This window comes from Corythoichthys intestinalis, chromosome 10 (assembly GCF_030265065.1).
Source record: "Corythoichthys intestinalis isolate RoL2023-P3 chromosome 10, ASM3026506v1, whole genome shotgun sequence".
Taxonomy (NCBI): Eukaryota; Metazoa; Chordata; class Actinopteri; order Syngnathiformes; family Syngnathidae; genus Corythoichthys; species Corythoichthys intestinalis.
This window is the reverse complement of record NC_080404.1, coordinates 39,275,618-39,300,733: the sequence shown is the minus strand read 5'-3', so window position 1 is coordinate 39,300,733 and position 25,116 is coordinate 39,275,618. Positions and strand designations below refer to the sequence as shown.

General features: G+C 39.5%; 1 protein-coding gene across 5 annotated transcripts in view; it reads left to right on the top strand.

Annotated features, from left to right (window-relative positions):
- ehbp1 (EH domain binding protein 1) overlaps positions 1-25,116 on the top strand; it is a 490,476-nt gene that overhangs the window by 199,202 nt on the left and 266,158 nt on the right. For all 5 annotated transcript variants that reach the window (XM_057847483.1, XM_057847485.1, XM_057847482.1 and 2 more), the window contains one exon: positions 8,675-8,909. In XM_057847483.1, coding sequence (XP_057703466.1) covers positions 8,675-8,909 — 235 coding nt within the window. The remainder of the gene's footprint in view (positions 1-8,674; positions 8,910-25,116) is intronic.

Sequence of the window (25,116 nt, the reverse complement as noted above, 5' to 3'; positions counted from 1 at the left end):
ATCCCATCAAGTCTCCCTACAATTTTGCGATCACCAGCAACGTGTTCGTTTCGGATGCGGACCAGTTTAGTCATGTGCAAGTTGTGCCTACCGTCTTCCGCTCGCTCTGCTGCTATTAGCTTCTGGGAATAACCACAAAAATATGCCAATGTCAAAGAAATGCTGGGTAAAGATGATTTGTTCCGAAATTTTGGAATAAAGTGTTTTCATGAGCGCTGATCGGATAATCAATCGACAAAACCCACCCCTCTGGTTCGGAATAAAATCTTGATTGGAATAGCCTGCATTGGGTTATAATATTCCAAATGAGTCGTGTACATGAAGCATTTTTATTCCGAAAGTGTTTGTAAATGTAGCTAGGGATGTCCCGATCCAGGTTTTTGCACTTCCGATCCGATACCGATATTGTTTTGCACTTCCGATCCGATACCGATACTGGCCGATACCGATACCGGCCTATCTGAGCATGTATTAAAGTTTAAAGTTATTTAGCCTCCTTACTTAGTTGTCAGACTCATGTTGAAAAGGGTTTTAGTACTCTTGATAACAACTAGCCAGCTGAATTAGGTGAGTTTGAGTAACACACAATGGTTGGTAACAAGAAACTGACCTGTTTATTCAGTGACAAACACAAAACATTCTAAATAACAAACAGAAATGGTATAGTCAGTCAGTAAAACGTGCAAATAATATTGTAAACTGTCAGTGGAAAATCCCACAAACTTCCCAAGCTATTAGATGCTTTTAATGTTTCGTGCATTAGTTACAAAACTTGTATGAAAAGCCTCTCAGGTTTAAATAAACGACTATTTCAGTATCAAGTTAACATTTTAAAACAGTAAATTAAATACTCAAGTCCCCATTCTGTATCAGCAGCTTTAAACTACATTCAATTCATTTAATTTTGCGAATCAACTGTTAAAGTTGTGAAAATTGCTCCCGTTATTCCATAATTTCCCTTCTGTCTACTTTTGACATGTTAAAGTTTTAAAACTGTTTTGAAGATAGATTCAAGTCAAGATTTTGCCGAATTTTAGATAAAAAGTTAATTAGGTTCGCTTGGAAGGTTCACTACAACAGCCTACAAGGGAAGTCTCCTGCTTTAAGATGGCGGCTGTTTACTAACGCACGTAGTTTCCAATGCATGTGTTGCCAACGGCGTCGGGTCTGTCATTTTGCATCTAGTTCTATATACATATGATATCTATTAGACAAGCAGGATGTTTATGCTGCATTCCAGGGAAGAGGGAAGTCTGATTTATCCCACTCGGATGATACCAGTTCCGACCTCAAAGCGTTCCAAACAAATGTAAACAATGATGGCTGATTGCGACGAGGTGTTTTTTTATTTTGGCCATCCAAAGACATTTTGACCTCCAGCGAACCTGCCTTCCTATAAGCGATCAAATAGTACTATCTAAATATCCGACTTCCCACTTCTCTGGAATGCAGCATAAAAGTGTTGGATGGTGCGTCTTTACTCACGAGAGAGAATGGCTCGCCATCCAGAATGAATTCTTCGGCAATGACTCTTGTTATTCCCTGGGCTTTGGGACTGTCGAGTGCCAGTTTGTCACGCATAGCAATAGTTTCTGCCAGTGTTAGTTGCGTAGGACCTTTTTTTTTGTCTTCGGTTTTCTTAACATACTCCTTATATTGTTTGTGGTGGTATTTCGCTAAATGCTTGATTAGGTTGGTTGAATTAAAACTTCTTACAGCTTTACCACCACGCTTGACTTTATTGTGGCATATGTTGCACTCTGCCTCTTCGTCTTTGTCGTCCTTTAAGGTGAAATGATTCCACACAGCTGACATTTTTACCGATAAAGTCTCTCGGTAAATTGGGAGACGGTAATGTAGTGTGTTGAAGGAGTGCCGTAAAATTCGGATTTTAGGGAAACCGAGGCAAAAACTGGAATGGATTATATATGTCGGTGCGCTGGAAACCCGGACCGGATTAAAAAAAACTGGATCGGAAGTCTGGATCGGAATTTTTCCGTGTCGGCCGATCCGATACCGATGCGCATTTTTTTGCCCATATCGGCGTCCGATCCGATCCAAATATCGGATCGGGACATCTCTAAATGTAGCCAATGCCTTCATATGGGATGCTTTATTTACATAGAGAGATGTTACACAGAAAGACTGATCAAAAATTTATTAACCAAACAAACATGCATCAACACGTCGGGTTACTGTCTCATTCATATGCAGTAGCCTGTCACTCGGGAGAGCCAGACACTAGCTGTCCAAATGGTGTTCTCGCAAACCTTAAGAAGAAAAAATAACTGTAAAAAAAAAGGTCTCGACATTTACAGAGAACACAAAATATAATCCACATTACCTTGCCTTCTAAACTTGAAGTGGATGACGTTTTATAATCCCCACCATAGCATCTGGTGTACTGCAGCCCAGGGCTAAGGGCCAACGCTAACACTTAGTACATCAGCTTCGTTGTAGCACACCATGGCAGTCCGTCCTTTTTAAATCAAGTTATACTGTTTTTGTAATGGGATCAAGCATTTGAGGGGTACATCCTGGGCAATAAAGTGAATGCTAGTTAAAAACGGCTAAATGAGCGCTATCATAGCTTCCTGTTGTCGTAGCAAACAGGGAATTTCCTTCCTTTTAGAATGATTTTTGATGAAATCTGACTAAATATCTGGGCACTCTTTGTCAGTGTTAGTGTAGCAGCTGTATGAGTGCCATGTACTGACAATATTTGGCTATCCGTTATTTTAAAGGGGGGGCTATCATATATTGTAGCATCTATAAGGACAACACCGTAATCAGAACACACACTTAGCAGGAAATCAGTACTTTATTGTCAAAAAATTATACCCACCCGGACGCCAAGAACTGTATACAGGCATGAAAATGGGTCAGGGGTCAAAAAGGTGAGAAGGGTGTGGAGGAAATATGTTCCAGTACACTGTACACCCCAACAAAATATTGATCTCTGTCGACCCACACTGTGTTTCAGCAGAGACCGGTGGAGGGGCGGGTGCTCGTAGATCAAAAGGGGCACATAAACAAGTATTTAATACACCTTAAAACAACATAACTTCAATTTTAACCAGCTTTAGATAATAATTGGCTGCGACTGTGACATACTTTAATTGGGAGGGGGCAACAGTGAATAGAAATCAAAACTGTCATCAACACTTTCTGGCTGTGACTCAGTCAGTCTGCCTCTTTTCTTCCTTCAACCTCTGCATCAAAACTTCCTTCCTCAACTTGTTCATCTGAGAACAAACCACATCAGATGGTCACTGAGCCACCAACAGCACAGTTTTCTCAAAACTATTATTTCATTATTATCCATACTTAAAAACTCTAGCACCTAATGATTAATAAAGCAATGACATAAAATCTTATAGAAAAATAACACTGTAATTGTGTTTATAATTGTATTTAATACCCGACTATCCTTGCAAACTTGTTCTTACCAGGTCTGCTATTCACCCAGCTGATGAGGTATCCACTGCCTTTAGCAGCCTCATCCAACTCCTTTTTTTATCCCTCAATCTCCTTTCCCTACGAGGCATGTCTATGGAATGAAATATAAATATACAAAAAAAAAAAACAACAAAAAAACAGACTCCCCGGTGGCTTTTAGTTTTAAAGCTTTCTTAATTTCTTTCTCTCTCAATAACGATGGAGGTAGATTTGTGTTTTTATTATTCAATCAAAAAACAAAGTTACTTTTATCAAAAACAAAGTTGCTTCAATCAAAATACAGTATATACTTTTAATCCCAAAAAAGTCACTTCAATAAAAAAAATTGTTTTTGATTGCAAAAATAAATTTGAGACAAAAAAAGCATTTGAAAACTATTTTTCTTGATTGAAACAAATTTTTCCATTGAAGTAATGTTGTTTTGCGTTTGGGCCACATTTTGAGTAGGACATTTGTGTCTTTATTATTCAATCAAATAAGTTGCTTGAAACAAAAAAATATATATAATAAGAAAAACTTTGCACATGTGTCAATCACAATTTAACAAAGCCTGAGAGGGTTTGATTAGACTCACTATGAAGCATTTAATAAAGCCAAGCATTTTCTTACTACTTTATTCTTGTTTAAAAATAATTCGGTGGGGCAGTAACATGTTTAAAACTTATCATAATTCTTACATTTTGAAGCGCTTGAAAACCGTTTATAAATGATACTTTGGTGAAAAAAGTGAAAAAAACATGTCTTATATATGTATCATTTTTCCTATGTAAAATCTGAAGAAATACATTGAACACGCACAAAAAAATGGGGGGGGGGGCGGGGGGGGGGCTACTTCGCGGTTTTCACTTATTGCGGCGGGTTCTGGTCCCCATTAACCGCGAAAAACGAGGGATCCCTGTATTTCTGAAAAGCTTAGCAAGAGTCATTCCCACCACTCGTCGGGCCGGTGTTGTGCCGACACCGGCCGTCAGCTCAAGTCACAGCCGAAAATAACGCGTCTCAGGCGGTCGACGGGAGCGATACGAGGCGCCCCCCTCCATCCGAGAGCATGCCGCTTAATTTGACTCAACAGTGTGTTTCTTCGTCTATATTACCGCTAAATACACAAGCTTGACGCCAATTTAACGGGAGCTATTTTTTTTCATGGGAGATTTGGCTAGCTCTGGCAGTGTTCAACGCAAGCTGCAACGAATGGCAGTAACTTTTTTATATCGCAAAATGTGAAAACGATTGAAACCATTACTCACCAAATTCAATCTGCTGGCAAATACAGGCAAGTGTGTATGCTGCGCTCTGGTCTGCCCCGGTGTGGATAAGGCCTGCTTTTTGTTTTCGCAGCTTAGCAATGCAACCAAAGGCTCTCCGAGCACTCTATGTACACGTAAGGAGTGCGCGCGTTTGGAATAATGGAACACAGCTTGGGCCGATGATTGGTTCTCGTCAGCGAAGCATCTAGAAGGATATGCTGACTGTCCAACTTGTCCAAGTGTCACTTTTTTAAAGAACCGATTTCTTAAGTGCTCAGTTTACGTACTAAGTTAATCACATGATGATGATAATAATAAGAATTAAATAAAACCTCCCGACCCCCTCCCAAAAAGAATTTCTCCTCGGATCTACGCAATTCATGTAGGTCGCCCTTTTTGACTTCAAAATGGCGAATTTCGTCGAAAGGTGAGAGATTTTCGTGCCTGTGTATATAAAAAAGTTGTCCGGGACTTTAAGAGGAGGTTTGCCCCACCTGAAGCTACGTAAATGCTAATGCGAATGCTATGCCAACGCTACAAGTTACATTTACATACATACATTTTTGACTTTCAAGACTAAAGCAACATTGCATATTCTCTCTTGCCAAGATAGGAAAACAAATCTTACCATTTATTTTCAAAACAACAAAGCCTGCAGCACAGCCTAGCTTATAGCCCAAGCTTGAAAGTAATTCTATACACTGGTGAGGAGGAGGTTGGGGCGCAGCAAATCTCACATGAGTGACATGACTTAAACACTGCTACAATGCAGGCCAACGTGATCACGCTTTGTGAACGTATGACAGAAACTATGTCACATTTTCGTCTTGTCGTCTTGTTAGATACTGGCATTCGTCTCGTTATGTTATAGTCTACCAAGACACGTTTTTAGCTCGTCATCGTCACAAAAAATTGTTTGTCGACGAAATATTTTCGTTATTGTCACCTAGGGCTGCAGCTATTGAATATTTTAGTAATCGAGTAATCGACTGAAAATTCTATCGAGTAATCGGATAAAACTTTTTTTTTCTAGGTAAAGAGCAAATATAAATATACATGAGAAAAAAAACACATTTAATCCAATATTGAACCATTTTCAGTCAATCAATGTCTTTATTTTCGATGTACATTGTTGAAAACAGCCAACAACTGCATCTCAGATGTGTCTAGAAAAAAAAAAAATTCACTGCTTTCACTCAAAAAACTTATAGATCTTATTTAAAAAAAACAACATATTTCATACCTAAAAATGTAATGGCGTACCGCACGCAGGCTATTTTTAGACCGTGGCGTCACATCGTAAAGCGGAAGTAAAGCCGAAGTGGGACATTATAGACCCGCCCTTGCATAGACCCAACGTAAAAAGTGCTACTTTTCTCCGGTAATCTTTCAAAAACGAACATGCCGATCACGCATTGCTTTTTTGGAACTTGTAGAAATGACTCTTGACATTACAACACATGAAGAATGTTTTCTTCATACGTTTCCGGAACCAAAAACTCGGGAGGAAAAAATGTGAAGACCGAATCAACTTGCGCGGACGTTAACATCAGCTCGGCGAATCCATTCACGTTTCATATGCAGTAAACATTATGTTGGGTTGGCATGGTCTTTCAGAGGACAAAGAGGTAAGCCATTTTTATATTTTTAACTTATTTTTTTAGCGTAACGTTGTGCCGTACTGCTTCTGTCTGACAATGAATGACCTGAAAAGAATTATAATGGTATCTGACTGCCACTGTTACAGTTTCCTTTAAATATATAAAAAAACAACTTTAGTAAGGGGGGAGTGTAAATAAATTATAGGATTAAGATGTGTTATCAATGAAAAAATTAAAAGTGTTCGTTGGCTGTCACTGAGTAGCATTTGCGATCGCTACACAAAGCTAACTAAATTAGCCCCAAGAACGGTAAGAGACGTAGGACAACCAGAGGACATGTAAGAAAGACAGGGCTGATGGTAAAGGATAACTTGTTGAAACAGGAGAATGTCATTGTCAGTCGCGTCGATAAAAAAGCTAAAGCTATGCTTAGGTCGGCTAGTTTTTTTCGTCTTTTTCAGCCTTCGACACTAAAGCCATCTCTTTAACTGAACATTTTTATGTTCTTCCACATCTTTGCCAGTCAATTTGGCACCAGGCACATCATTTTCGGAGAGAATTGGTAGGTTTAGCGCTGTAAACATCTCCTTCGTACACGATTTCCATTCATTTCCTATTGGGGACAAATGGTGGCTTGTCCTTACTTAGCAACAGTAGCTAATGTCATGAATATTAATGAGCGGAAGTGACGTGTTGCTTGTGGTACGCCATTACGCTTGATAACACACATCACTTGAAAGCTACGTGTTTTTCCCACCTGTTTCAATTGAATTTCCATTTGTGTCAAGCTATTTTTAAGTTCTAGTTAAGTTTTAAGTTAGTCTAAACTGTAAGTACTGATAGGATTTTGAGTTTTTGCAGTGTTCAAAATAAAAGTATGATACCTGCTGTATTGGAGCATATTAGGGACCAGTGCTACTTGGTGTTTTATTCAGCAATGACTACTGAGCTAAAACTGACAGTTAGCTTTATTATGTTTTAATTTTACACCCTCATCACTCTACAATGCTGTGTTTTTACAGATTAAATAAAGCCTGTATGTAAGACACGTTAGCCACGCATCGACAGTGGTCATAATCAATAGAAACCTAGCCCTCCGAAGGGCTAACGTTACATGAGGGATGACAGTTAACGTTATATTTATTAGCGCTGAGAAGTCTACTGCTTAAAGATGGCGGCTGTTTACTAACGCTGCCCAGACCCGGCCGAGTCTGTCATTTCACATCTAGTCCTAAATGCATGCGATATCTATGAGACGCATCGGACACTACCTGCTACCACACCAGCATCATGCGGGCGTAGTTTTTAGCAACATCGGCGTAGTTTGTAGCTGCTGTCTGCTGCAGTAAGGTTTTGTTTTGTTTTTTTTTTTTAAATTGCTTCATCCTCTACGCACCCAAGTCAGCGTGTTGTCCCGCATTAAAAAGTAGTCCGGGCAAAACGTGATGCTTAGAGCTGGCCAAATTAAACGATTCCTCGAGGTGAATAAAATTACTCGGATCAATTTTTAAACTCGAGTTACTCGAGTTGCACGAGTATTCGTTTCAGCTCTATTGTCATCGTTGATGATAAGAACGCAGGGTACAAACGCAGAGAAAAAAATAATGGTTAACAGTCCAACAAATACGATAGTTACGCTGATGATATATAGGCGATCTTGACTTAAGCTAGCCCAACGACGCTCCTCGATCCATGCTCCTTGCTCCAGGGTCCCTCCTCGATGCGTGTTTTAGAGACTTTTCATGCTACTTAATATGTCGGCGTGAGAACTTCTTGATTGCTGTTAATGTTTTGAGGAGTGAGAAACATTGCAATTATAAAACTTGAGATGAACCCCTGTTGTATCTCCAACAGTGCGAATAGGACAGTTGTGTCATTTGTTATCCTCTGGTTCTTAGTTGCCTTCACAGACTTGCAGTTGAGCTATGCTGTCAGAAAGCCTGACGTGTTATTGACTGCCGTGACTTCCCTTAAGTCTGGGGTCATTCTCTACAGAATGGAAAGTTCAACGCAGCCTTGCCGTGTTTTGACTAGAGCAATTTCAGCCATCGCATAGGTCTTTCTTAGCTTTGGCCTCCCCTGTCAGCACGATTTCTTCCAACCCTCTTTTCCAATTGTGTTTATTTAACACCGCTTGTCGCATGCTGAGTGAGTATCTTTCACTGCCACAAGTGTGCCCCGATATTGATAACATTCGTTGGTATGCGCTGGGCGGGGGGGCGTGTTGGTGATGGACCTAGAGAAACCAGGTTGCGAGCTGACTCCTGACTCCATTGATTAGCTCAATAGGATTGTTCATTGTGTCACACGCACCACTGCTTCTTAAAACTGAGCAATGTCAAACTTTGTCTTTGTTATTGCAACCAGGTCCAACCCATTCTATGAGCCAAGAACAAGCCCTATGCAGAGCCCCGCCCTCCTGGACGTGGGTAGCAGCCAGAAGAGGCGAGCTCCGGCACCCCCAGACTCATCTGGCCCTGGAACGCAGGCTCTCGATTCCAAAACCAGCCTGGGCCCGGATGGGGAGAAAAAAACCTTGCCAGTTGGACCTGGTCCAGTGTCGGCGGTCATTGGCCGAGAACTGGCTTCGTCGTCCCCAAAGGTAAACCGTTAACAGTGAGGCTGCTTAGCGTATACACAAACTAGTGTACTTGAATTTTGCGGACTATAAGGTACACTTAAAGTGCATGTGACACGACAAAGCATGTTTATTTCATAATACACGCGGTATTTTATGCTCCTGAATGATATGGACCGCTTGGATGTGTGTGGAAGCGATCGCTATATTTATTTAGTTTTTTTAATCCCGCGCCATGAAAATGAGTGACTACCGGCTTCGGTCTTGCATTGAGGAGGAGGACGCTGTGACGTGTACGGTAGAAGACGTCCTCTTCACTATACAGCGTACTGTTGTGTTTAAGGACGAAGGATTCAGCTGATTTTGCGGATTAATACGTTTATTTTTCGCATCACGCCAGCCAAACGGCTGCAGAAAAATCATTCTGTATGAGGGAGAGGCGTATGCGCCATTTTGGAGTTTCAAAAGGTTCCCATTCACCGTGGATATTTAACTGCGGTCAAGCTGTGGGACCATTGGACTTACGAGGAAGTGAGTAAACATCTTGTTTTGTATTATGTCAAATACGAATACAGCGATTACAAAGTAAACACTACAAACTTTCTCTAAATAAAGGACTACTTACGTTTGATCATTGATAGGCATGTAAAAAGCTCTCCTCGTGCACATTAGCAGGACGTTAGCTGCACAAAAACTGCAGCCACCCTCCTCCGGGGAACGAAATGTAAATTGCTCTCCGCCGGGCGGTTTGCTGATCCGCATAGACAATTGACAACCCAGTCGTCATGTCAATAAATCCAGGCTAGTGATTTTCCGCTTGGAAGACTTTGAAACATCACTCGGTTCGGGTTAGCATGTCGGCTAGCTGTCACGCCTTTTTTTGGTTTGTTTACATTCTCCGAAGCCGGGGAAGGGAAATGACATATGTCCGATTTAGGTGTCATAAAATATCGTTCGGGAGGTGCGACAGTAAAGGTGAAGTCGACAGTTTTGACCATTATGGAGTAATTTTGCCATGTTGTCCTGAATAAATGCATTTTTATTATATTCATTCATATTCCATTTAGCACAAGACTGTTATTTGTCATGACCATGCCATTTATTTAGCAATTGGGGAAAATACTTGGATAAAAAGAATATCCTGTAAAAATATTGAAGTAAAAAGACAGAAACAATGACATTTTGCAGCTCTCTTGGTCGGGTTTTCCTCGTTGTGAATAGTTCCCCCTCGACGGGCTGACTGGTCCTTCTCAAGCCATTTATATAGCTATTGGGGAAAAATACTTGGATAAAAAGAATATCCTGTAAAAATATTGGAGTAGAGAGACTGAAACAATGACATTTTGCGGCTCTCTTCGTCGTGTTTTCCTCGTTCTAAATAATTCCCCCTCAATAGGCTGAATAGTAAAACCGATGAGCCCAGTCTACCGCTGACGTCATCCACCTGTTGGGGACGCTAAAGCCCTATAATGGTAGGCGTGGCTAACCCGCAGATTAAAAGACTAATTTCTCGTCATCTGCGCTTTGCTAAATTGTTGTATATAGTCGAATCGTCTCATAATATGATTCTAATTCACATAGTAATGCCATTTAAGACTTTTTTTCTCCTGCCGTATGCTCTTTAAGGTGACAATTATTGTGGTAACATCACCAAAGAAATCGCCATCTTCTACAGGTTTTTATTCGTTTATTTCAGAACTAGTGCAACACAACATGCCCACTGTCCGCCGCAGTTGACGCCAACAACAGAACATTAAAAAAGTAAAATCTCTACCACACCTATCTCACTCTGTCACGTCAGCCACGCGGTGCGTACAGGTACAGCAGGCAAAACACATCCGCCACATTAGAACCCAATTTGTAACATTATTACATGAATTATTATGTTATTATTCTGATTTTTTATTTATAATTAATTTGCTTTGCTATGTGTAATTGCCATTTGAATAATACCAGCAGTATATAACGATTTAGTGTAGGTTTTCGGGCAGTGGAACAAATTCATGGAATTATAATGTATTCTTATGGGAAAATCCTGCTCAACATACGACCATTTCGACTTACAAATAAGTTGGAAATGGAATTATAATGTATTCTTATGGGAAAATCCTGCTTAACCAAACAACCAAATACAGTGCCTTGCAAAAGTATTCGGCCCCCTTGAATCTTGCAACCTTTCACCACATTTCAGGCTTCAAACATAAAGATATGAAATTTAATTTTTTTGTCAAGAATCAACAACAAGTGGGACACAATCGTGAAGTGGAACAACATTTATTAGATAATTAAAACTTTTTTAACAAATAAAAAACTGAAAAGTGGGGCGTGCAATATTATTCGGCCCCTTTACTTTCAGTGCAGCAAACTCACTCTAGAAGTTCAGTGAGGATCTCTGAATGATCCAATGTTGTCCTAAATGACCGATGATGATAAATAGAATCCAAATGTGTGTAATCAAGTCTCCGTATAAATGCACCTGCTCTGTGATAGTCTCAGGGTTCTGTTTAAAGTGCAGAGAGCATTATGAAAACCAAGGAACACACCAGGCAGGTCCGAGATACTGTTGTGGAGAAGTTTAAAGCCGGATTTGGATACAAAAAGATTTCCCAAGCTTTAAACATCTCAAGGAGCACTGTGCAAGCCATCATATTGAAATGGAAGGAGCATCAGACATGCAAATCTACCAAGACCCGGCCGTCCTTCCAAACTTTCTTCTCAAACAAGGAGAAAACTGATCAGAGATGCAGCCAAGAGGCCCATGATCACTCTAGATGAACTGCAGAGATCTACAGCTGAGGTGGGAGAGTCTGTCCATAGGACAACAATCAGTCGTACACTGCACAAATCTGGCCTTTATGGAAGAGTGGCAAGAAGAAAGCCATTTCTCAAAGATATCCATAAAAAGTCTCGTTTACAGTTTGCCACAAGCCACCTGGGAGACACACCAAACATGTGGAAGAAGGTGCTCTGGTCACATGAAACCAAAATTGAACTTTTTGGCCACAATGCAAAACGATATGTTTGGCGTAAAAGCAACACAGCTCATCACCCTGAACACACCATCCCCACTGTCAAACATGGTGGTGGCAGCATCATGGTTTGGGCCTGCTTTTCTTCAGCAGGGACAGGGAAGATGGTTAAAATTGACGGGAAGATGGATGCAGCCAAATACAGGAACATTCTCGAAGAAAACCTGTTGGTATCTGCACAAGACCTGAGACTGGTACGGAGATTTATCTTCCAACAGGACAATGATCCAAAACATAAAGCCAAATCTACAATGGAATGGTTCAAAAATAAACGTATCCAGGTGTTAGAATGGCCAAGTCAAAGTCCAGACCTGAATCCAATCGAGAATCTGTGGAAAGAGCTGAAGACTGCTGTTCACAAACACTCTCCATCCAACCTCACTGAGCTCCAGCTGTTTTGCAAGGAAGAATGGGCAAGAATGTCAGTCTCTCGATGTGCAAAACTGATAGACACATACCCCAAGCGACTTGCAGCTGTAATTGGAGCAAAAGGTGGCGCTACAAAGTATTAACGCAAGGGGGCCGAATAATATTGCACGCCCCACTTTTCAGTTTTTTATTTGTTAAAAAAGTTTAAATTATCCAATAAATTTTGTTCCACTTCACGATTGTGTCCCACTTGTTGTTGATTCTTGACAAAAAATTAAAATTTTATATCTTTATGTTTGAAGCCTGAAATGTGGCGAAAGGTTGCAAGGTTCAAGGGGGCGAATACTTTTGCAAGGCACTGTAGCTCAATCTTGGCCCCACACAACAATACACACGGTCCCAGGCTTCAACTGGGACCGTGTGCTTTGGTCAGATGAGACCAAGATTGAACTTTTTGGCAACAAACACTCTTAAGTGGGTCTGGCGTGCCACGAAAGATGCGAATGCTGAAAAGCACCTCATACCCACTGTGAAGTATGGGGGTGGGTCAGTGATGCTGTGGGGCTGTTTCGCTTCCAAAGGCCCTGGGAACCTTGTTAGGGTGCATGGCATCATGAATGCTTTGAAATACCAGGACATTTTAAATCAAAATCTGTTGCCGTCTGCCCGAAAGCTGAAGATGGGTCGTCACTGGGTCTTTCAGCAAGACAATGACCCTAAACATATCTACACAGAAATGGCTCACCAGACACAAAATCAAGCTCCTCCCATGGCCACCTCAGTCCCCAGACCTTGTTTTGTTGGCAAAAGGGGGTTGTACAGAGTATTAACACCAGGGGTGCTAATAATTGTGACACACATTATTTGATGTCAAATATTTTTTTCTTTATGTGGGATTTTTTCCCCACTGAATGAATGCACTTGTATTGAAGGTTGGATTTTTCTCTTTTTTTCCAATAAGGTCCCATATTATTTGAATAAAAATTATTAGAAGCTAAAAAACACATCTTTTTCAGGGGTGCCAATAATTATGGAGGGGACTGTATGTCGATGTACAGCTTTAAAGTCAAAGGAAAGGTAAAAGGGAAAACAAGTTCATCACAAGACTTAATATCCAAGAGCTATTGTGTGTGTATGCTTGTGTATCCACATGCATTGATCCTTAGATCAGTTTTCTTGCCAAATGCACGCAGACACGCACACACAGAGCAACTCATTTGAATATTTGTTCATTGAGGGTTTGGGGTGTGTGTGCCGATTCAGTGTTTATTTATTTATTTATTGAAATTAGGCAAATGCCGGCTGGCTCTAATTAAATGGCTGATGGTCACACACACTCACGGCAGGAGTCAGACCACTGGTGGGGAATGATTGACTTGGGGGCGGGGGGGGGGGGGGGTGACTCTGCATATATATGTTTATGTGTGTGTGCGTGTAAGGGGTTGAATGGGTCTATGTGGGGGCTTAAACACAGAGGGCTTAACTACAGCAGAGCGATCACAAGGGGGTGTTGACCCCCTTGACGCACTCACCCACACATGCAATTGTACAGTACACACATACACACACACGGAGCGCACCACTGCCACCATGCACCTGGCTAGCTGACTGTTTTAGTGGCTGTCCATGTAATTATGGCACAGTGCCTTTATCACCCAGCCGCACTTGCCTGTGACAGTGGATGGATGGGGAGGAGGGGAGGTGGGCCACTTTAATTACCCGAAGCCAGTGGCCTGTGGTGGGCCGCACTTGGCCAAGAGATGCCCCTGGCCCTGGATAGAGGAACATAAGGAAGGTGGGGATCCAAAGATGGAATAGGGGAGTTGGGAGTTTTGTCGTAAGACTGTGGACATTTCAAAAGGATTTCCTGCCCTCACTAGGTGGCGCCATCACATCGAACCGAATACAGTCCCTGACAAAAGTCTTGTTGTTTTGTAGAAACAATTGCTAATAACCTGACTTTTAATAATTCAATTTGTTTCAGAAATAGCTCATATGAAAGCTAAGACCCTCCCAAATCATGTTGAATGTACAAAAATATATTTGTTTCACTGAAAAAAGATTTATCATTTAATGAAGACATAAAAGTCCAATTTTGGCAAGACAAAAGCTTTGTCACCTACAGAAAACAGTGTGAAAATTGAACCAAAAATGTACTTCAAATGCAAAAATATGTTACATAACATAAGCGAATTAAAGTAGTGGTGCTGTGAGGTCCAAATTAAATATTTTGTATGACTTCCATGGGCTTGAAGGACTGCATCCATGCAGTTCGGCAAGGATTCATACAATTTATTGATGAAGTTATCAGGAACATCAAAGAAAGTAGTCTTGCATGCCTCCCAGAGTTCATCAACATTCTTGGGTTTCGTCTTCCATGCTTCCTCTTTCATCCTGTTCATGTCTGCCAGTCCTAGAGGATCTTGATCTTCTTTGCCTTGAAGAACTATGATGTAGGGATTGAAGTATGCAATGGAGCACCATGCTGCAGAATTTGTCCCTTTTTATGGTTAGGAATGTAAGAGGCAGCTAAGATTTGTTGATATTTGAGACTATTTATGTTGCCTTCCACCCTGTAGATCTCTCGCACACCCCATACTGGATGTAACCCCAGACCATGAATTTGTCACCACCAAACTTCACTGTTTTGTGGCAAAGGGTGGATTTTTCCGATGAATCTTCCATTGAATTACACTACAGTCGCCGCAAATATTGCAGGAGACCTACTGGAGCCCGCATGGATCTGAGATTCACTCAGAAAACAGTGAAGTTTGGTGGTGTCAAAATCCTAGTCTGAGGTTACATCCAGTATGGGGGTGTGCGAGAAATCTGCAGGGTGGAAGGCAACATAAATAGTCTGAAATATCAACAAATCTTAGCTGCCTCTTATATTCCTAACCATAAAAAGGGACAAATTCGGCAGCAGGATGGTGCTCCATCACATACTTCAATCTCTACCTCAAAGTTCCTCAAAGAAGATCAAGATCCTCCAGGACTGGCCAGCCCAGTCACCAGACATGAACAGGATGAAAGAGGAAGCATGGAAGACAAAACCCAAGAATGTTGATGAACTCTGGGAGGCATGCAAGACTGCTTTCTTTGATGTTCCTGATGACTTCATCAATAAATTGTATGAATCCTTGCCGAACTGCGTGGATGCAGTCATTCAAGCCCATGAAAGTCATACAAAATATTAAATTTGGATCTCACAGCACCACTACTTAATTCACTTATGTTATCTAACATATTTTTGTATTTGAAGTACATTTTTTGTTCAATTTTCACACTACTTTCTGTAGGTGACAAAACTTTTGTCTTGCCAAAATTTGACCTTTATGTCTTCATTAAATGAAAAATCTTTTTTCAATGAAACAAATATATATTTTGTACATTCAACATCATTTGGGAGCTTTCATATGAGCCATTTCTGAAACCAATTAAATAATTAAAAGTCAGATTATTAGCAATTGTTTCTACAAAATGGATAAGCGTCAAGACTTTTGTCAGGGACTGTAGAATACCAGCATTTATTGCAACTAATGTCAAAAGGCGTCCAATTTATTTTGACTGGGTGTTGTCAACCTTCTGAGTCATTGGCAGCGAATGCGTTAATTACACGCCATGGCCAAATAAATGTCTGCTTCAAAGTAAAAAGATACACAAAAAAGATTGTAGGAGAAGGAGACGAGTCATCAGTGAAAAGACAGTGTGTGTGTTCATAAGGGCCAGTGTGAATGGGTTTCTATTTCTTATTCTCCCTGTATACCCACAAACACGAGGCAGCCATGTGCTGGCAGCAAGATGACCTTTTTGAATGTATGAAGTCAGAGGGGATTAAGAGAAGACACACGTGCTATGAGAGGCCCGAGACGAAGGCGACACATCGCACCGTGTACGTGTACTGTGTTCAAATGGGGGACTCTTGAATGCGCTCGCATGTGTATATAGATATACAGTGTGTGTGTCTGTGTGTGTGTTTATACTAGTATATATATAATTTATATATATATATATATATATATATATATATGTATACACATGCAAACATTTTTTCTAGTCTGCTGTGCCAAAGCGTCACAGGACAGTTGTCACTTCCCTCTTTCTCCGAAAGCCAACTTACATTTACCTCCTATCTCTTCCGATAGTGTTGGAGGTGTGCACCCTTCATTTATTTTTATTTCTATTTCTATTTGTTTGTGGCAACTGTTCTCGTGGCAGTCTGGCGTGTAGGGCCGAGATAAACGCGAGCCGCAAGACGACCTAGTCTAATCTGGCAATGTGAATAGAAAAAAAAAAGATTCTCCTGTTGAAAGGCAGGGGTGATGCATTTACAACTCAGCCCCCGAGGCTGTGAAATGTATTGTGTGATTGCTTGAATGAAATCATATCCAAAGGAAAATGAGATTAGCAGCTCTTGTGTAACCCTCATCTTTTACATATTGTAGTTGTTTGACGATATCCTTGTATTCCGCATTGTTTTTTCAGGAGGGATAATAATTGTCTATAAAATGCACCAGAATTTAGTTGACTTACCGACCGTCAGTTAAATATATTTTCGGTGTTGGATTTTGTTTACAACCGTCCTGACGACTAAAAGCTGAAAGGTCTTTTCTGTACATGGGTGTTTTGAGATTTTTTTTTTTTTTTTTTTCGCGCGTCCTGATACTTCACATAGATCTCGGTAACAAGTGTCCAGGGTTGAACTTAACAGAGGTTGTACATAGTGATTTTTTTTTTTTTTAGTACCGTATTGGCCTGAATATAAGACGGCCCTGATTTCAAGACGACCCCCTCTTTTTCAAGACTCAAATTTGGAAAAAGACTTTTTGAACACCAAATTAATTTTTATATAGAAAATAATTACAGTACATCTGAAACACATGATTACGACAATATATTTGAGAGAAAAAGCATGTTATCTTGCCTCATTCAAATCTTAATATCTGAACATTTAAATATGTAAACTAAAGTGCAATCACATTCGTAAATGAATGGCTTCTGGTTTTTGAAATCTAAATAATTTATTGTGATAAAACAACAAAATTGCAATAACTGCATTAACCATCAAAGTGAAGTCTAACTGTAACTGTAGTCTTGAAACAAATCTGAATAAGGAAAAACATTGCAATACAATAATGCAAACTCTAAAAAGAGTAGCTGAAATCAGTCATGACAGAACAATGCTTCAATGATATCTGTCGCCATCTAGCGTCGTGACTGGGGAGAGTAGCTGAGATCTGTCATGACAGAACATCGCTTCAATGATATCTGTTTAATAACCTCTGTTTAATTTCCCCCCCACATTTCCGAAATGCAAATCCTCAATTTCATTGAATGTACATTAAAATTATGGCTGTCAAAATTATCGCGTAACGCGCAGTAATTAATTTTTTAAATTAATCACGTTAAAATATTTGACGCAATTAACGCACATGTCCCGCTCAGACAGTATTCTGCCTTTTGGTAAGTTTTACAGCAAGGTTTTTTGTGCTGTCTAACAGCGAACTCTTGTGGTCGCTTTGCGACATGGTTATTGCTTTCTTGCCAGTTCAATATGGCTGCACGACGTCTCGGGCTGACGCCTACGTTGTAATGTTGTGCTTATATGATCCTTGGACAAGATTTGTCCATAAGTATGGTTGTTGTAAAGAATGTACATATTATGTTAGTAAGCGAAATGTTATATTTTTTGTATGAGATGCTTTTTGTTTATGTTTAGTTAACCTGTATAGCGTGCTAAGCTAACCTTGTTGCTAATGCAATGCTTGTGTACTTTTTTTTGTAGTTTCACTACGTTCTAAAGAGGACAATGGTTTGAGGCCATTTTATTAATAAATCAGATGAAAAAGGAAGAAGTCTGATTATTAAGGCGTCGTTCACTAGCTGTCTAGCTTTGGAAAAAGTAGACGCTTCGGAGTGAGGACAGCATAGACAGATTTAAATGACAGTAGAGTGAAATGCCCACTACAGTCCTTATGTACCGTATGTTAAATGTATATATCCATCTTGTGTCTTATCTTTCCATTCCAAGAAATTATTTTACAGAATATTTCTATAATTTATAGAAAAATATGGCATATTTTATAGATGGTTTGAATTGCGATTAATTGCGATTAATTTTGAGTAATTAATTTTTAAGCTGTAATTAACTCGATTAAAAATTCTAACCGTTTGACAGCCCTAATTAAAATTGAAGCTAATGTAAATGTTTACTTAAAAAATTTTTTTTTTTTTAAATAAGGATATAACTAACATGCAGTTCAGGCCAAAAGACACACCTCATTCAGTGCATCACAAATGAAGGTCCCTACCCCACTGATAAAGCAATAAATTCCACTAACCAACCCTGAAAAGGCATACCTGTGAAGTCAAATACCATTCTAGGTGACCCCTTCTTGAAGCTCATCAAGAGAATAGCAAGAGTGTTCAAAAAGTAATCAGAGCAAAAGGAAGCTACCGGTACAAGAATATTATACGTTTTTAGTTATTTCACCTGTTTTTACTAAGTACATAGTTCCACACATGTTCATTCATACTTCTTTTACGTTCAGTGAGAATTTACAATGAAACTTGATGAGTCTAAATAAATGATAGCCAGTAGATCAAATAAACAAGCCTCTTTCCTTTCTCATAAAGAGCTGGTCAATTTTCTGTTGCATTGCTCTTTTTTATTGCATCAATTCACCAGGTGTTTTTTTTTTTTTTTTTTTTTTTTTTTTTTTTTTTTTTTTTTTTTTTTTTTTTTTTAACATAGTGTTCTGTCCTCACTAAAAGTGGATTTGTTTAGGTTGACACACCAAAACGAGGCAATAGTGGATTTTTTAATTTGAAGCTTTTATACTTCTTCACTTTTGACGATTCATAAAGCTGCAACACATACCTGTATATGCACTTATGTTCAAAATGACACACATATTAACAATAAACATTTTACACAAAACAATTGGTGACCATACGTTCCTCCAGTACGATCAATATGTAAATTTAGTAAATCAATTCAGCCCAGTCTGCATAATAAAGTCCGCTAGCTTAGATGCTATGAATGCTAACGTATTCACACTTCTCACAGCAAATCGCTAAACATAAACAAGCAAATAGTATCTCCAAATTTAACTACAAATGCCAACACCAACATACATCAACTGAAACAACTTACAGCTTCAAGTGGGCCGAACCAGAGTAAGTAGCTGTCCCTCAGCCATCTCAGAAACATCTGCTTCTCAGTCATAAAAGCCAAGAGTTCAGACTCACCCAACTCCGCCACCAGAGGGCATTATTTGACAAAATACAATACTTTAAACAAACCATCACACATCGGATTTTGACAGTTGCCGTCATATTTTCAGGATCAAAGTACCGTCGGAACGGCGTTCCGGGTCGAGAACTCATGTCGGTACGGAGATCCGGCTCGCTCCGGTCCACTTTCACCCCTGCTTTTAGGTGTCTATTTTTTTAATATAGCAATGCAAAATGACAAACTGTAATTCCAAGAGAGCCTACCTTTAAAGTTCTAAAAGAAAAAAAAATGCTAAAAGCATGAATGAGGATGATTAAACATCATCTTAGGTGGAGCCTATCCTCCGTGTCACTGCATTTAAAGCTCTTTCCTCATCACCAGCTTGTGATGAATTGCTACATCTTCCAACATATGTTGCACACCCACTTACTCCGTGCACAGCTATTATACATATAAATGTGATTTACCATGATGATTTGACATCGTGAAGCAATGTAATATATTTATTTGAACATGTGGTCTACCAGTTGTTGGCTTTTTCATGTTGAGGCCATGAAATAACATTTGTAATGCAGATTTTCAATGCTGTGGTTTCCATATTACCTACTCAAGATTTTGAAGAGCACATTAACTCAAAATGAGCATTTTTACCCCCCCCCCCCCCCCCCCAAAAAAAAGGCTTTCATAAACTTTCAGTATATTGGTTGCCATTGACGTCGACGTTATAGAACGTCATAGAAGTCCAATGCATTTGAACTGGGAGGGCTGAGAGGGAATTATAGTGCCACTGACAGCAATAGACATACAATCAGTCACAACACATTGACTCCAAGCAGTTTTCAGAACAACAAGGGTCTGTGTTTTGGTTGGAAGTATTTTGAACCACTATTCTTTACAAAATATATTTCATTCAGTCCGGTTTGTTGGTTTCCGAGCATGGATAGCCCACTTTAAATCACTCCAAAGATTTACAATAAAATTGAGGATTGGTGACGGAGATGTCCATTCCAGAACGGTGTTTTTCTCTGCGTGACTCCTTTTGTAGATTTTGAGCAGTGTTTCGGGTAGTTGGATTGTTGGAGTATCCAGCCTCGATAGGTGTGTGTAATTATATGTACCATGTTTTTAAGACTATAAGTCGCACCTGAGTATAAGTTGCACCAGCCAGAAAATGCCCAACGAAAAAAAAAATATATATAAGTCGCACCGGAGTATAAGTTGCATTTTTGGGGGAAATTTACTAGATAAAATCCAACACATAGAGCAGATATGTCATCTTGAAAGGCAATTTAATGTAGAAATACAATAGAGAACAACATGCTGAATAAGTGTATGATGTTACATGATGCATGAACAACAAAATGCGAATATACTGTCCTCACCAGGACGCTACGGCTCGGTCCTGGCTATACAGTAGGGCTGGGCGATATGGCCTTAAGTAAGTATCACGATAAATTGAGCAGATTTACCTCGATAACGATAAATGACGATAAATTCGCCCAAGCAGACTGTTATATAATTTGAAAATTTGAATAAATGCATGGAAAACAAATTATCCGTTTCTCGTTAAATTTATTTAACCAGCTTTCAATCTAACAATTGCACATGCAGTCTAATCATTAAGTATTAAAAAAAAATCTTGTAAACAATAAGAATTCTAGTGTGAACATTTATAGCAGCTTGTATGACTTGGAAAATGTACAACATTATAAAAATCAATATGATGACTGTGCAAACGTCATTCTAACACAAATGACTTGCAGCTTTAACAGTACACTTCAGACAATTTATTGGTAATGGCTGCTGTGACATAATTATTCAACACAAGTGTTTACGTCAAGGTTTCAGTTACCCCCCCCCCCCCCCCCCAAAACATTTTTAATACATGCACCCTCCACACAGACACAACCAGATTAAAGCTGTATTGCTCTGATGCCAATGAAACATTTAAGGTTTTATGATGGCAGAATAAAACAAACACATACAGAAAAATAGCTGTGGCCATTAAACTGTCATATATAAGCTTCACTGTTGGATTAGGCTACTTTATGCTGAGTGCTTTACCATCATGAAAGCTTTCACACAGAGATGCCAAATAACGCGACATGATGATTTCTACATGAAGTCCGTGCCCAGTCCACTCATTAATTTCCGCCGTTTCGACAAGGTTAGAGCCGCTGTCCGACTCTTTCACGTTCATTTGTAGCCGTTGTTAGCTGCTAGCGTTAGCCTGTGGCTTGGGTACCAGAAGAACGCACTGAAAGCATCCTCTCCTAATATCGTGAGAACCAGGGAGGACAGCGGGTGAAAGCCCGTCTGGAACCCGCCAAGAGTTTCCTTAATGCCGGGTGAAAGTTTGGCAAAACTAAGTTAGCTAACTTGAGCCCGACTCCATCCCGTTTACTTTTAGCGTTAGCCGTTAGTATTAGCCTACCGGGCTTCTGTTTGATTGGCTTCCTGAAAACCACGTGACTCCATATGTAAGCACACTGTCTGCTTTCTTAAAGGGGAATGAACATAGCCGAACAACACAGCGTCAAAGCGGGATAAAAAGAGTATATTTTCTTGTTTTATTAAATTGCCGAATTTACCGACTTGGTCAAAATTACGTCGGTCATCGTGAAGAATTTCGGTGACGGTAAATTTTCGGTTTACCGCCCTGCTCTACTATACAGCGAGCTAAACTCCCAAATGACGATGCTGGACGTCCGTATAATTTGCTGAATCAATTGCCTGTAACTGCCTGTATACTCTAGCCCAGACATGTCCAAAGTCCGGCCTGGGGGCCAAATGCGGCCCTCGGTCAAATTTCATCCCCCCCCCCCCCCCCCAGCCTCTGTCATAATAATTAGTGTTGCACCGATACCATTTTTTGGGCCCGATACCGAGATAGATACCAGGCTGTGCAGTATCGGCCGATACCGATACCATTCCGATACCACTCTGTTAGAAAAAAAAAAAAAAAACACACACACAAACACACACACACACATATATAAATATATATATGTGTATGTATACATATATGATGTATACATATATACATACATACATACATATATATGTGTGTATATACATATATATATATATATGTATGTACGTATATGGGATGCAACGATACAGTTAAGTCATGGTTCGGTACGATTTTCGATACATTTCAATACATTTAATTAGGAGTGGGAACCTCAGGGGACCTCACGATACGATACGATTCGCGATACAAGGCTCACGATAACGATTATATCACGATACAGCGATTATCGATATATTGGTCAGAAATTGGATACATGACATTCTACGATACAACTGTTGAAACAAAAAAAAAAAATTAAAAATTGAAAAAATACTGTTTAAGTCATTTATTAAACAGTGACACCTTTTCTGTGCAACATTGCTGTAAAATATAAATCTACTGCAAATTGTGCCCCTGCACATATAGAGGAAACAAACCACGACCACTGATATCACTTTGAGAGATCATGATGAATGGCACCCTTAATTTTTTTAAAAAGTTTTAAATCTTAAAAAAAATAAAATAAAAAGTGCCATAGGTGTCAGCAGTTGAGCTTGGAGTGGGGCAATGATAAAATTGGTGGGTCTTTTCTTTGTATATGACCTTTGTTGCTTGGTTTGAGGACTTCCGCCATCTGCTTCAGCATTTAAGATGTCAGACTTGCTCAGTCACAGTCTTCCTCACCTTAAAAACAACAAAATAAAACAAAAAATATTAGCTACTTCATACCGTTTGAGTTGAAATCCTGATTTTTTTTTTTTTTTGTGTGTGTTGGAAGTATTGAATAAAAAAAAATATGAATTGAATGTATAGAAATTAAAAATAATATCAATAAATAAATAAAAAATAAAATAAAATCAATAATTACCTATTTTTAATATGTAGGCTACATTAATTATCATGCACATCACTTTATATATCTTGGAACCTATTCAAACCATTTTTATAGCTTATTGTATCAAAATGACAGTAATAACAGTTTGTGTAGTAAACTAGATGGAAAGTGGTTCTGAAATAATATCAAATAAATCGGTAAATTCATGTGGGCTTGTTCGATATTCATTTTCATCCAGTTTAGGGTCCTGGTTTATTTTATATCATTCAACATCAAATGTCATCAAAATAATACATGTAAATTAAAAAGTCAATTACATTGCAAAACTTTCTTACCACAAGTGATGAAAGCGAAGCTCACGGACTCCGGTCTCCACTACGTCACCAGCTCCCAGTGAAACTTATTTTTCTTAGACAATTCTTGCATACAGCAAAGGCCTTGTTCACCTTACTTCCTTTCTTGTTGGTGTAAAATGTAAAATGTGTCCCCATGTGTGATTTGTAGCAATATTTTTCTAATTTTTTCCTCCCCCTTCTCACGGGGCTTTTTTATTTTTTCAACCCCCTTGGAGCTGCCTCTCTTCTTCTCTAGACAACTTGTGCGCACTTTACCCTCACCGCCACTCCCGAGCGCCCCTAGTGGACCGCCAAGGAATTGCTCAACAAACATTGAGCAGTTTACAGCATCCATACTCCATTGTATGGCCAATATGTTAAATAAAAGTATCGATACTTGGCGGGCGCATATCGATAACCCATCGGGTTGCAAAATATCGCGATATATCGCTGTATCGAGATATTGTCACACTCTTACATTTAATGCTCTGAAACAAAATAAAACTGTTATTATTATTATTATTTTTATTTGCTAACAAGCAAAAATAACTTCATATAAACAAGCATTTTAGCGCATAATATTTATGTGCTTACTTCTGTGCTTACTTCTTACTGATCTGAAGAAATTTTGTATATAAGTGCTGAGAACAATCTTTACTGTTTGTAAAATGGGGCACACTGTTGATTGCTGCAGTTCTCTTAGCAGCTATATTTACCATATAAGCAAAACATCCTATTTGTGGTCCGAGTCCATCTGTAACATGTACTGAATTAACAGTATTTTGCAGTCACTGGTATGGATTGATTTGGCCTGCTTAACTTCCATTCAGTCATGGCGGTTTCTAATTCATCAATGTGGTATATGGACTACGTGTCGCTCTGGGCTCACGCAGCTAATGGTATGGGATCTAATGTAGCACATCTAGGTTGCTATTTGATGATATCTAGTGTGTGCGCTGCGCCGCTTGTTTTCTGGCCACAGAAGTCACTTCTGCTCATTACTGCACAACACATATGACAATCGACTTTCATAAACAGGACGAGTTTCAAGTACGGCGCTCTTAATTTGCCACTCATTGTTCATCATGAAACCATGAGTTTGCTTAGTCTCCCACGGGTTTAAGCTTTCTGATCCCGTCAGTGTGATAATAGTAGGCATTAACACACGCATGCTAATCAGTTGTGAATGCCATGTTAGAAGAGCAACGTATCATCGCGGATATGCGTTGTACTTAACATCCTTTAAATTGAAGACGAAGGAGTTAATTTCGTTTGATAAATTGGAGACAGACATACAGACGTCATGCATCGGGATTTGGGAAGTTAGCGCACGTGGGGAGGACAGTACATTTGCGTTCAAGTGATGCCAGTAGATGGTATCGGCGCCCTAAATGTTGGTACTCGTCGATACCG